The following is a 13996-nucleotide window of genomic DNA, read 5'->3' as shown; positions in this document are numbered from 1 at the left end:
TGGAGCTTGCAGTGAGCTGAGATCGCGCCACTGCACTCCAGCCTGGGCGACAGAGTGAGACTCCATCTCAAAAATATATATATATTTATATATATATATGTATATTTTTTTGAGTCAAGGTCTCGCTCTGTTGCTCAGGCCATAGTGCAATCGTGTGATCACAGCTCACTGCAGCCTCAAACTCCAGGGTTCAAGTGATCCTCCCACCTCAGCCACCCGAGTAGCTGGGACTACAGGCACACACCACCATGCCCAGCAAATTTGGGGTTTTTTGTTTTGTTTTGTAGTTTTTGTAGTCAGAGTTTCACCATGCTGCCCAGGCTGGTCTTGAACTCCTGGGCTCAAGTGATCCACTCACCTTGGCCTCCCAAAGTGCTGGGTTTACAGGCGTGAGCTACCGCATCCAGTCTGCTCAAAAAAATTTTTTTAATTAGCTGAGCATCGTGGCGCACCCCTGTAATTCCAGTTACTCAGAAGGCTGAGGTGGGAGGATGTCTTGAGCCCAGGAGGTCACGGCTGCAGTGACCTGTAATCACACCACTGCACTCCAGTCTGGGCAATAGAGCAAGACCCTATCCGGCTGGGACACGTTGCAAATGCACTGTCTGTCTTGGAGCTTCTTTGGCCAAGCTCCGTCTTCACATGGTCCAATCACTTTTGCTTTCGGTATTGGCCCAGAGCCCTGGTAGAGTGGATTTGCCATTCCTTGATGTGGGGAGTCTTGGAGTGGGGGAGCTCATGACTCCAACTTTGAGCATGATCAGTCTGAAATGTCTGTACAACCACAGAGTGTCTGCGCCACCGCAGTTCAATCTCTGACTGAATATTGGGAGAGAAGTCGTGCCTGGACATAAACATTTGGAAGTTTTTGGCAAACACTGTTATTTCAAGTTATGATACTGGACAAGACCACAAAAAAAAAAAAAAATGAGCATAGATGGAGAAAGGAATGGAAAGAGGTGAACATTGTTAAACAAAAATTACAGGAGGCCATTGTTTTGGAGCTCCTACAGTAGGCCCCACCGACAAAACCAAAATGGAATCTCTCATGCTAAATGTCATCTAATCAAACTGAAGCTTTAAGGAAGCAGACAGATCCCAGTTTTTCCTAAAAGCAGATTTCAGTCTACCTGAATTAGTGAAATTAGGAAGTCCCCTCTGCTTTAACCCTTAGAAAAAAAGTAACCTGTTAACCAATCAACTTTTGTTTTCTATTGTTCTATTTTATTGTTCCCACCTTACAAAACCCAGTGTTCTGCCATTGTCCAGTGGGAACCCTAATTTCTATTGTGTAGAACAGAGATTGCCCCAATTCATGAATCACAGACAAAAGCCAATTAGATCTAAATTAGTTGTAATTTTGGCCTTTTGACAACCCTGAACTAACTGGTTGCAAACAAGAAAGCAACAAAGTCATGTTAGGAGTTACAACAATCTTTTAAGAATTATATTATACAGGCTGAAATTCCAGCACTTTAGGAGGCTGAGGCAGGCAGATCACCTGAGGTCAGGTGTTTTAGACCAGCCTGGCCAACGTGGTGAAACCCTGTCTCTACTAAAAACACAAAAATTAGCTGGGCGTCGTGGCGAGTGCCTGTAATCCTAGCTACTTGGGAGGCTGAGGCAGGAGAATCACTTGACCCGGAAGGCAGAGACTGCAGTGAGCCGAGATCATGCCACTGCACTCCAGCCTGGGTGAGAGAGCAAGACTCCGCCTCAAAAAAAGAAAAAAAAAAAAGAATTATATTATACAAAACTTTAGTACTCTCCATTAGTGACTGCTTTTATTTTTCTTCTCATGACTATGAAGGTTAGAGAATAAAATCCAGCTTTCAATGATTTGACAAATACATTATGGTTATGAAAATGGGAACAGGGTGTACAGAAAATGCCCTCCAGAGATTTAAAAGTGGAGAAAGTATCATGACAGGATGTTAACTGCGTGGAAATGGAGATGGAATCAATTTCCTAGAAGGTATTATTTATAAATTGTGATTACTGAGTGATGTGGCTTAATTAGCATGCAAGCTGTTAACACTGTTATCCATCACTGACAATACTATTTTGCCCAATTTAGAAGAGTCATAATTCTCCTTTTCACATATGTACGACCCTTAGGGTTAGTTTTGGCTTTGGATGCAGAACAGATATTAAAGTTAATATGTTTATATTCCGTCATGGAATGTCTGGGATCAGTGCAGGTGAGGAAAGCTATGTAGATATTGGTGACAATTTTTTTTTTTTTTTTGAGATAGAGTCTCACTCTGTTGCCCAGACTGGAGTCCAGTGGCACGTAGCTGGGACTACAGGCACGAGCCACCATGGCCAGCTAATTTTTGCATTTTTTAGTCAAGACGGGTTTTTACCATGTTGGTCAGGCGGGTCTCGAACTCCTGACCTCAAATGTTGATGTACCTGCCTCAGCCTCCCAAATTGCTGGGATTACAGGTGTGAGCCACCACACCGGGCCTGGAGACACTTTTAAGTCCCTCATGGAAGGCATGTCAGTGTCTTCATTATTATTATTATTATTTTTTGAGACGGAGTCTCGCTCTGTCACCCGGGCTGGAGTGCAGTGGCCGGATCTCAGCTCACTGCAAGCTCCGCCTCCCGGGTTTATGCCATTCTCCTGCCTCAGCCTACCGACTAGCTGGGACTACAGGCACCAGCCACCTCGCCCGGCTAGTTTTTTGTATTTTTAGTAGAGACGGGGTTTCACCGTGTTAGCCAGGATGGTCTCGAACTCCTGACCTCGTGATCCGCCCGTCTCGGCCTCCCAAAGTGCTGGGATGACAGGCTTGAGCCACTGCGCCCGGCCTCTTTTCTTTTTTTTTTGAGATGGTGTCTCACTCTGTCTCCCATGCTGGAGTCCAATGGCACGATCTTGGCTCACTGTAGCCTCTACCTCCCGGGTTCAAGCGATTCTCATGTCTCAGCCTCACGAGTAACTGGGATTATAGGTGCCCGCCACAACGCCCAGCTAATTTTTGTATTTTTAGTAGAGACAGGGTTTTACCATGTTGGCCAGGTTGGCCTCAAACTTCTGACTTCAAGTGTTCCACCTGCCTCGGCCTTCCAAACTGCTGGAATTACAGGCATGAGCCACCATGCCCGACCTGAAAATAGGCAAGAGTTTTCAAGGAGAATGAAGTCACCATCTCCAGAGGTGGAGGGTGGGAGTAGCAGGGAGAACCACCTCGGGCAGCTCTCATGGGAAAGAGTTCTCACAAGAAATATTCTACCCAGTCTCATACTAATTCACACAACTATGAAGAGCTGGTACGAAATGATTCAGCTTTTATTAATTAGCATCTTACATCTTAAAAGAGAAAAAAAATAAAGACAAATGAGGTGGCAGAGCCAGTAGAGCTCCCTGAACACACACAAAGGAACAGAGGCAGACAGGGCTCAGGAAGCTACCTGAGCACAGGGAGGCAGCACCCTTCGGGAGTGGGCCTGAACCCAGGGGTGCTTCAGGATCTCGGCCAGGGGCAGTCGCTCCCAGGGCTGGTATCTGAGAAGCTTGGAAATCAAGTCCCGGGCCCCCAAAGGCATTGATAGTGGAAACCTCACATCTACCTGATGAGGCCAGGAGAGAAGGAAGAGAAGTCTGGTTAATTTCTTTGGTCAATGTTCTCCCTCTTCTTTGAGCCTTGTTAGGGCGCTGTTCTGGACCACAGCAGACAACCCTGTGTGTGTGCCCCAGTTCCCACAGCCCAGCAGCCATCACTGACCAGCTCCCCCATGAATGTCCAAAGGTGACTGTCCCACCTTGAGGATGCGTCTGTAAGTCTCACTGTGGGAGGCGCTCTCGAAGGGTGGATATCCCACCAGCAGCTCATAGCAGAGCACTCCAATGCACCACAAATCCACCTTTTCATCATATGTTCTCCCCTCAATCATTTCTGGGGGCAAGTAGTCCAGTGTCCCACACATTGTCTTTCTCCTAGAGGAAGGCAGAAAAGGGAATAAGTACTAAGCAGAGGCCCAGGATGAGGGAAATTCTCCTTCCCCAGCTTTCATTGAGATGTGGAGGCCCTAGGACATCCTGGAAAGTCTCTCCCAAGCACAGGAGTTTGGAGAGACAACTTTTTAATATGGATCAAAGTTTAGAGAAGGTAAGTACTGGGACAGACTATTTATAAATTTATATTTTGGAAGTAGAGTGATTTAGCTCATGCTCCAGAATGTTTTCACAGAATAGTCTCAGCATTAAGAAAGATCTAGAACAAACAGATGGTGTATCAATGAGAACCAAGTAAATAAATTATGGTACCAAAAAAATTATGGTAAGAAAATTTCTGTATGAAAATTATTCATACAGAAAAACACACTGCTGGAATTGTGGAGCAACGACTTTCCTTTTTTTTTTTTTTTTGAGATGGAGTCTCCCTCTGTCGCCCAGACTGGAGTGCAGTGGTGCAATCTCGGCTCACTGCAAGCTCCGCCTCCCAGGTTCACGCCATTCTCCTGCCTCAGCCTCCCGAGTAGCACAGGCGCCCGCCACCACGCCCGGCCAATTTTTTGTATTTTTAGTAGAGATGGGGTTTCACTGTGTTAGCCAGGATGGTCTCGATCTCCTAACCTCGTGATCCGCCCGCCTCGGCCTCCCAAAGTGCTGGGATTATACGTGTGAGCCACTGCGCCCGGCCAGCAATGACTTTCTTTACATGCAAACTTACTGGTATAGTTATATATTAACAAAGAACAGAAAATAAAAGGTTTGAAGGGATCACATTATTTAAATTTACAAATACATATTAAGTATATGTGTTTGAAAAAGGCAGCATAGGCCAGGCGTGGTGGCTCATGCCTATAATCCCAGCACTTTGAAAGGCCGAGGTGGGCGGATCACCTGAGGTCAGGAGTTCGAGACTAGCCTGGCCAACATACCAAAACCCCGTCTCTACTAAAAGTACCAAAATTACCTGGGTGTGCTGGCACATGCCTGTTATCCCAGCTACTTGGGAGACTGAGGCAGGAGAACCGCTTTAACCTGGGAGGCCAAGATTGTGCCCCTGCACTCTAGCCTGGGTGAAAGAGTGAGACTCCGTCTCAAAAAAAAAAGAAAAAAAAAGAAAAAGAAAAAGGCAGTCTTCCAATACAAACCCCAAGTTCGTATCTAGGTTTTACACATGGACACATGAAATACATTAAATTGGGTCATTCCTAACTGGTACTTAGAACTCACCCTACCACCACCACCTGACCTACCTCAGGGAGGGGGTGTGCACAGACCAGCCAAAATCTGCAATCTTCACCTCACCCCTGAGCCCCAGCAGCAGGTTCTCTGGCTTTATGTCTCTGTGAATCACTTTCTTCTCATGGCAGTACGTCAGGGCGTCTGCCAACTCCTCTATTATCTGTGGGTGCGAAGAAAAGTCACCCTGAAAGTGAAGCCTGGCACAGTTTCCATCTGAGGTGGAACGCTCATCATGAATTGAATGATTGCAGTGGGATCTTTTTGGTCCAGCAACTAATTGCACCAGTTACTGGTGTGTGGGGTGTGGATTTCCTCTCCTTTTTATGTGGTCTTATAGGACGGATGGTAAAATGGACACAGATCCTCCCTGTTGTCCTAGCACAGCAAGTAGCCAGATACAGAACCTACACTGAGCCACTCAGATGATCTCTTACAGGACTTGAGGCCCGAGGAAATGAAACAGAAACAGGAGGAAAGATGGAAGACCACTCATCCTGGCAGACCAAGCGGACTGGACCATTGCTGCTGGGAAAATCATTGCCATGATTCCCTTTCCGGCACCCTCTAGAAATCTCTTTGTACCTATCTCTAAGCCAGTTCTAGCTGTTTATTCAGTGAACTCCTTCACAGGGTTTCAATATGTTTCTTTACATAAGGCAGTGGAGTTAGATTCTGTTGCTTACAACCAAGGAATCCAAACCTATACACAGTACTTATTAATATTCTGGAGATACAATGAGGTTAATTATGGTATCCAAGGATGAAAGTAAACTTTTCTTTTCTTTTCTTTTTTTTTTTTTTGAGGCGGAGTCTCGCTCTGTCGCCCGGACTGGAGTGCAGTGGCCAGATCTCAGCTCACTGCAAGCTCCGCCTCCCGGGTTTACGCCATTCTCCTGCCTCAGCCTCCTGAGTAGCTGGGACTACAGGCGCCGCCACCTCGCCCGGCTAGTTTTTATATTTTTAGTAGAGATGGGGTTTCACCGTGTTAGCCAGGATGGTCTCGATCTCCTGACCTCGTGATCCGCCCATCTCGGCCTCCCAAAGTGCTGGGATTACAGGCTTGAGCCACCGCGCCCGGCCAGAAAGTAAACTTTTCAAGAGGCAATCTGGACCCTCCTGACAACCACAAACAGAGCTCCCACCAGCCCACAATAAACTCATAGACCCCAGAGCCTCCAGTCCCCCACCTCACCGTGGCTGTGCGCTGTTCATCTAATTTCTGGCTTTTTTGCAGCTCCTTGTAGAGCTCCCCCCTCGGAGCATATTCCAGAATCAGGTACACCCGGCGTGCATCATGGAAATAGTTATACAGGCGCAGGATATTGGGGTGTCTGAAGGATTAATGTTGGAAGAGTCAGATTTCTCCCTGAGGCCTATCATATGATGCCACTGTCACTGCCTGGTCACACAACTGGCAAATTATGCTGGGACCAGAATAACAACAGCCCTATCTGGGAGCGAGTGAGGGGAAAACAGAGGAACCAGGATTCGACTGTCTGACCCAGGGTAGGAGGTAGTGTAAATGGAATGAGCTGCAGAGAAAAGTCTTCAAGGTATAAGTGAAGGGTTTACTTGGGGTTAGTATTTGGGGAAAATGCTGGGCTCTGACGTCAAAGATGAAAGAGCAAGCAGAGACTGTCCTTACTGTAGATGCGCCTGGATCTCAATTTCCCGGCGCAGCTGGTGCTCCAGCCCTTCCTTCTCTATCTGCGACTTGAAGAGAACCTTCAGGGCCACAATGAAATGGCTTTCCTTGAGCCGAGCCAGGTACACATTCCCAAATTTCCCCTTGCCCAGGGGACGCCCGATTTCAAAGTCATCGACTGTGAGGCGCCGCCTGACAGGAGAGGAAGAAAAGAACCTCAGCTTGGGATAGGGTAGGTGGAGGGACAGTCAGGGACCCCAATGCTTTCCTTCCTCTTTCACTGTATCCTTCCTCTGCCGCTTTCCCTTCTCACAAGGGCCTAGTCCTGTGTTCCTCAGGTCAGTAGTTCTCGGTCCCAGGAGCCAGTACCCCACACACCCAGCCTGTCCTTCATCCCCACGTCCCACCTCCCTTCCTTTTCCAGATACCAAACCCAAGGGGCTCACACGGCTGGGCTGCTGGGCCGCTGGGCTGTTTGGTTTGCTGCAGTCACTGAAAGAGAGGAAAGGAGACGGGACGGAAGGAGAACGGGGAGACAAAGAGAGGGCAGGGGAACAGTAAAGGAGGGAGAAAGGGGAGAACAGTAGAGGAGGGAAGAGGGAGCGAGAGGTGAGGGGAAGAAGGGAAGGAGAAAAAGAGAGGGAAGGGGAAGGCAGGGGGAGAGAAGGCGGGCAGAGGCGGAGGGAGAGGTAAGGGGAAGAAGAAAGAGTAAGGTAAGGGAGGGAGGGGAGGGGGAGGTGAAGAGGCAGAGAGAAAGGAAGGGGAGGGGAGAGTAGGGGAGGGAGAGGCGAGAGAAAGAATGGGAGGGGAGGGAGGGAGTGGGTAGGAAAGGAAACGATTGGGGAAGGGAGATGTCAACAGATGTGTCTTCTGCGCACCCGACCCCTGGCCCAGTCCCCAGCCTTCCCCGCGTCCTTTCTCTGGCGCTGGCTCTCACCCGCTTCGCCTGCAGGCTGAGCTCTGCCCGGCTGCACCGCAGCTCTGGGGGAGCTCATGGGGAGAAGAGGTGACGGCGCGGACGCCTTCCTGAGCCCTCTGGATGGCTGTTCCCTTTCACAGGGTCCTGAAAGGGGTTGGGGGGTCACTTTCTGGCCGAGGCGCTTCCAATCCTGCTCGTCCTGCAGCCTCACCGAAGTCCCCGACACATACAGGCTCCGGTATCCGCGGCCTCGTGAGCAGCCGTGGCTGCGCGGCCTTCTTTTATACCCGGCGCTGCCCGCTCAGAGCGGTACTTCCTGGCTGACTCCCATTGGCTGAAATTCCTGACGCCATCGGAAGTGCGCCCAATAGAAAACACAGAAATGGGAGTCTCCGCCCAGGGTCCCCGGGTCGGGGCGGAACTGGAGCGCTGCGGCCGGGGCTGGGCCCTGAAAGCGAGGCCCAGGAGTGAGGCCCGAGAAGGAAGGAGGCAGAGGGTGCGGAGAGGCGGTGATGGGAGCGGGCCAGAGAGAATGAACAATGCATACACCCACGGGGTGCGCATGCATCACCTAGGAAAGAGCCGCGATGCACGTGGGAATGAACAGACGCCCACTCCTGACATGCTGGAGCCTTGTGCAGCCCGCGACCCTAAACCACCTCGCGCCTCGTGCAGCCCGCGACCCCAAAACCACCTTGCTTCAAGGTCACATCCGATTCAGGCCACTCTCCAGGGTCACCGCGATGGGGCTCCCTGAAGCCTGTGGCTATGCCTGCTCACAGCCAGGACGCCACGAGCCCAGCTCACTTACCCCTCTCCTCCCACTCGCCAGGTGTTTGTTGGACCCTGTAATCAGTTTGTGGTTTTGGCCTTAGATCGTAAAATCAGCCCCCACGTATTTATTTGTTTAGCAAACACGTAAGTTTCAAAAACATTTAAAATTGAATTCTTTTAGACAGGGAACGTATCTTGCAGAAATATAATTGAAGGCCTGGCGTGGTGACTCACGCCTGTAATCCCAGCACTTTGGGAGGCGGAGGCGGGCGGATCACTTGAGATCACCAGTTCGAGACCAGCCTGGCCAACAGGGCGAAACCCCGTCTCTACTACAAAAATTAGGTGTGGTGGCGCATGCGTGTAATCCCACCTACTCGAGGCTGAAGCAGGAGAATCGCTTGAACCGGGGAAGCAGAGGTTGCAGTGAGCCAAGATCAGCAAGGTCCCATTTGTCAAAACATCAGAATAAAAACACATGCTGAGCCAGGCGAAATAGCTCATGCCTGTAATCCCAGCACTTTGGGAGGCTGAGGCAGGAGGACCACTTGAGCTCAGGAGTTTGAAACCAGACTGGGTAACACAGATCTCATCTCTAGATTAAAAAAAAAAAAAAAAAAATTCAGCCGGGCATGGTGGCAAGCACCTGTAATCCCAGCTACTCAGGAGGTTGAGGCGGGAGGATCACCTGAGCCCGGGAGATTGAGGCTGCAGTGAGCTACGAATGCACCGCTGCCCTCCAGCCTGGGAGACAGAAGTTAATTAAAATCACCTGGCCAGTCAACACAAGGCCCATGGCTCATAACACTTCCCGAGGAGGGTATTTCTTCTCCTTGGAGCAGTTCAGTTGAGACCACACAATTTTAAGATGTGTAACATGCCTGTGGCAAAGATTAAAAATATATATATATATTTTTTTGAGACGGAGTCTCGCTCTGTCGCCCAGGCTGGAGTGCAGTGGCCGGATCTCAGCTCACTGCAAGCTCCGCCTCCCGGGTTCACGCCATTCTCCTGCCTCAGCCTCCCGAGTAGCTGGGACTACAGGCGCCACCACCTCGCCCGGCTAGTTTTTTGTATTTTTAGTAGAGACGGGGTTTCACCGTGTTAGCCAGGATGGTCTCGATCTCCTGACCTCGTGATCCGCCCGCCTCGGCCTCCCAAAGTGCTGGGATTACAGGCTTGAGCCACCGCGCCCGGCCGAGGGTTAATCTTGGCCGAGGGTTAATCTTGGCCGAGGGTTAATTTTGGCCGAGGGTTAATCTTGGCCGGGCGCGGTGGCTCAAGCCTGTAATCCCAGCACTTTGGGAGGCCGAGGAGGGCGGATCACGAGGTCAGGAGATCGAGACCATCCTGGCTAACACGGTGAAACCCCGTCTCTACTAAAAATACAAAAAACTAGCCGGGCGAGGTGGTGGCGCCTGTAGTCCCAGCTACTCGGGAGGATGAGGCAGGAGAATGGCGTGAACCCGGGAGGCGGAGCTTGCAGTGAGCTGAGATCCGGCCACTGGACTCCAGCCTGGGCGACAGAGCGAGACTCCGTCTCAAAAAAAAAAAAAAAAAATCTTTAACCCTCAAAACCCAAGGACACCACTGAGCATTCCAGAGGCACTCCAGCTTCCCACAATTGAGACAGGAAAGGCCATGCTGCACTATGATAAAAAGGGGTGCTATGCAATTCCCACAAGCCAGATTCCCATGGGTCTCCAGCATCCCGTCTCTGTAAGGGACCTCTCGGCCGGAGTCAGCTGTTCAGCGCCTCCAAAGTAAAACTCAGACACCCATGATTCCAATAACATACTCTTTAATCGCAAGTTATCTGCATTTAATAATGCAGAAATTATTATAAACCCATATTATTTAAATCTCTCCCCATTGAAGCCATGAACTAGTTTCAAAAGCAGCAACAAAAGGATGATGAATTGTTTACACATATACTATAGAAATACACATTGATCTGGCAATAACATCTTTACAAAGGTGAACAAAGGGAGTACCTGCAAGTTGCACCACTTGTAGCCATATTATATATATATATATATATATATATATATTTTCATACACGTGTGTATATATATATATATTCATACACGTGTGTGTGTATATATATATATCTTGAAGTGGTCCACACACACACACATATATATAGAGAGAGAGAGAGAGAGCGAGCGAGCGAGCAGACCAGGTCTTTTTTTAAAAGACTTTCTCCGTACCTTTTCATCACTAAATTAAATCTCTAGACTAAGTTGTTCATAAGTTCCACTGTAACTTAAGATTTTTTTTTTTTTTTTTTTTTTTGAGACGGAGTCTCGCTCTGTCGCCCAGGCTGGAGTGCAGTGGCCGGATCTCAGCTCACTGCAAGCTCCGCCTCCCGGGTTTACGCCATTCTCTCGCCTCAGCCTCCCGAGTAGCTGGGACTACAGGCGCCCGCCATCTCGCCCGGCTAATTTTTTGTATATTTTTTTTAGTAGAGACGGGGTTTCACCGTGTTAGCCAGGATGGTCTCGATCTCCTGACCTCGTGATCCGCCCGTCTCGGCCTCCCAAAGTGCTGGGATTACAGGCTTGAGCCACCGCGCCCGGCCCTACTTAAGATTTTCTTTTTCCTCTTAACAAAAAACTGAGGAAAGGAGAATTTTTTTTTTTTTTTTTTTGAGACAGAGTCTCACTGTCACCCAGGCTGGAGTGCAGTGGCATGATCTTGGCTCACTGCAAGCTCTGCCTCCCAGGTTCAAGTGATTTTCCTGCCTCAGCCTCCCAAGTAGCTGGGACTACAGGCATGCACCACCATGCCCGGCTAATTTTTCACTTTTGTAGAGACGGGATTTTGCCATGTTGGCTAGTTTGGTCTCAAACTCCTGACCTTAAGTGATCCACCTGCCTCGGCCTCCCAAAAGTGCTGGGATTACAGGCGTAAGCCACCGCACCCGGCCTGAATTTATTATAATCATTATGTAAGCCTTCACCATAAAGTCATGACCATTATTTTTTTGCTGAAAAATTTATTTGCTTAATGTTACACAAATTTGACTTATATAGCATTTTAGTACCACTTAAGTCACTGTCTAAAACAGCAGGTTGGAGACTGCTATCCTTTTTGAGTTTGCAAGCTTCACCCTTGCTGGAGTGTGGACCTTAGATTTTGGGAGGTTTACTACTGCTCCACCCACCCAAAACAGGAGTAGCACAGTGTCCTGTTTTTCGGTGCTTTTTCTCCTGGTCCCCAGCTGAAAAGGTTATCCCCTTTCCAGCTGAAAAGCTGAACCCCTGCTAACATTCAGGAAGTCCAGAATTGTGGGATGTGCCAGAAAACATGCCCGATAAAAACCCTGGCACTGAGTCTCTAATAAACTTCCCAGTGGACACATAGCATGTGTTGTCGTAAGTACCAGATGGAACTTAAATATGGCACTTCCTGTGACTTCACTGAAACAAGATTCAAGAGATTGTGCCTGGTTTTCTCTGAATTTCAGTCTTCCCTTTACTATTCGCTTTGTATTCTTTTGCTGTAGTAAATCATAGCTGTTGAGTATGACAGAATGCTGAGACCTGAGTCTTCTCAGCAAATCATCAAACCTGGGGGGTGTTCTTGAGGATCCTCATTCATAGTGATTTCTAAAATCATGTACATCTGTCCAAAAAAGACCAGGTAGGCTGGGCGCGGTGGTTCACGCCTGTAATCCCAGCACTTTGGGAGGCTGAGGCAGGATTAATCACTTGAACCTGGGAGGCGGAGGGTGCTGTGAGTCGAGATCGCGCCACTGCACTCCAGCCTGGGTAACAGAGCAAGACTCTATCTCCAAAAAAAAAGAAAAAAACCCAAGTAGATTATCTTTGAGGTCAGGTATGTCATATATGGTGCCACCTATATGCACAGCTTTGTGGCAAACATTCTGTGAGGAACCAAAAACTGCAATAAAGGCTGGTGCAGTGGCTCATGCCTGTAATGCCAACACTTTGGGAGGCCGAGGCGGGTGGATCACCTGAGGTCAGGAGTGCAAGACCAGCCCTGGCCAACGTGGTGAAACCCCGTGTCTACAAAAAATACAAAAATGAGCCGGGCATGGTGGCCCAGGCCTGTAATCCCAGCTACTTGGGAGGCTGAGGCAGGAGAACTGCTTGAACCTTGGGGGAGGGAGGTTGCAGTGAACTGAGACTGCACCACTGCACTTCAGTCTGGGTGGCAGAGTGTAAGATTCCGTCTCAAGCAACAACAACAAAATTGCAACAAAAATACTTTGCTGTGTGTGGCCATTCAGCAAAACACACACGTATGGAGAGTCTACTCAAAAAAGGTGGAATGACAGAATGGGCCAGTGGCTGGATGTGGGGACGAGGTAAGAGAAAAAGAGGTGGTTGCAATGTGGCTTGGGCAACAAGGTTCAAGTCTGGGAAATTCACCCTGATCTTCTTCAGGCACTTCAAACACTCCTAAAGCCAGATGCACGTCTTATCGCTTCTCTACTCCTCTTTCCCACTCCCCTTTCCTCAAACCCAGACGCTGTATTTTCTACACAGTTACAACAGAGATTGCAATCATTAAAGAGTGGCTTCGGTTTACCTTCCTCAAGCTGAAGAAACAGCCAAGATGTCAAATGAGAGCAACAGATTATAGCACTGTTGGATCAACTTCAGCAAAAATGGTGACCAGAAAACAAACCCCCCATATGAGAAGCAAGACAGTTGTTAAAGACATGAATTCTGAAGCCAATCTATGTGGCCTCCCATTCCTAAATCCAAACATAACTGTGTAACCTGGGCTCACTCTTAACCCAAGCCTATCTATATTCTGCTCTGCAAAACGGAGGAAATAGCATTACCTACCACACACAGATGCTGTAAATGTTGAAAGAGCTGATGCACATAAAACATTCACAACAATGTCTGACACACAGCCACACTATGTTCGCTTGCTCTCATGAGAATTATGGGTTCATCCCCACAGCCAGGGCCATGGCCACACGGACATGCATTCAGGCTCAGTGTTTACAAATGCAGAGAAAGTGCAGAAGACGCCCAGTGGGCCACAGACATGGGAAACATCCAGTCTGGAGACACAGATTTGGGAAATTCTGTAGATCATCGAAAGTAAATGTCTTCAGCGGGAACCATCTCATTCACAGAAATCACAGCAAGTGAAAAAGCAACGACCAATGATGGATTCTGGGAAACAAAAATGTTTAAGAGTTGGAAGGAAGACACAGACCCTCTGGAGGAGAAAGCAGCTTTCAGAAGCCAGGAAAGAAGCTTCAGGTCAGAGTGGTGGTCAGCAGTATAAAGTTCTAACAAGGAAGTAAGAGGACAAATGATGGAAGCCCTCCTGTAGCTGTCTGTGGAGTGAGAAACGAGAAGGGGTGGGGACAGGTAGTGTGCAGAACAACTACACAGACCACGTCTGTGGGAGACAGAAGAAATGGGCAGAGACTGATGGGCAAGTGGGGTGGAACCCATTTGGGGAT

At 48.7% G+C, this 13996-nt stretch overlaps 2 protein-coding genes and 1 long non-coding RNA gene across 5 annotated transcripts in view; all 3 read right to left on the bottom strand.

Moving 5' to 3' along the window:
• LOC117091802 (zinc finger protein 264) overlaps nucleotides 1-13996 on the bottom strand; it is a 62496-nt gene that overhangs the window by 22851 nt on the left and 25649 nt on the right. The gene's annotated exons all lie outside the window — the stretch shown is intronic.
• AURKC (aurora kinase C) lies at nucleotides 3276-8064 on the bottom strand. Its single transcript, XM_033224606.1, has 7 exons — nucleotides 7786-8064; nucleotides 7295-7340; nucleotides 6849-7040; nucleotides 6396-6534; nucleotides 5215-5363; nucleotides 3772-3946; nucleotides 3276-3579 (listed from the first exon to the last, which is right to left on the bottom strand). Exons 1-7 carry the CDS (start codon nucleotides 7841-7843, stop codon nucleotides 3409-3411), a joined length of 930 nt encoding a protein of 309 aa, XP_033080497.1. The 5' UTR covers nucleotides 7844-8064; the 3' UTR covers nucleotides 3276-3408.
• Nucleotides 10326-11189, bottom strand: LOC117091807. Its single transcript, XR_004440536.1, has 2 exons — nucleotides 11127-11189; nucleotides 10326-10806 (listed from the first exon to the last, which is right to left on the bottom strand). It is a non-coding gene; the product is annotated as an uncharacterized LOC117091807 (long non-coding RNA).

The sequence above is a fragment of the Trachypithecus francoisi genome, unplaced genomic scaffold (assembly GCF_009764315.1).
Source record: "Trachypithecus francoisi isolate TF-2019V2 unplaced genomic scaffold, Tfra_2.0 Lachesis_group12, whole genome shotgun sequence".
Taxonomy (NCBI): Eukaryota; Metazoa; Chordata; class Mammalia; order Primates; family Cercopithecidae; genus Trachypithecus; species Trachypithecus francoisi.
The sequence above is the reverse complement of the archived record's forward strand: the minus strand, read 5'-3'. Positions and strand labels throughout refer to the sequence as shown.

Coding starts and splice junctions, on each gene's coding strand:
- AURKC (XM_033224606.1), bottom strand. CDS start 7,843: ATGAGCTCCCCCAGAGCTGCGGTGCAGCCGGGCAGAGCTCAGCCTGCA. Junction 7,341..7,785: donor TCAGCCTGCAGGCGAAGCGG/GTGAGAGCCAGC, acceptor CCTCTCTTTCAG/TGACTGCAGCAAACCAAACA. Junction 3,580..3,771: donor CTTACAGACGCATCCTCAAG/GTGGGACAGTCA, acceptor TGGCCTCATCAG/GTAGATGTGAGGTTTCCACT.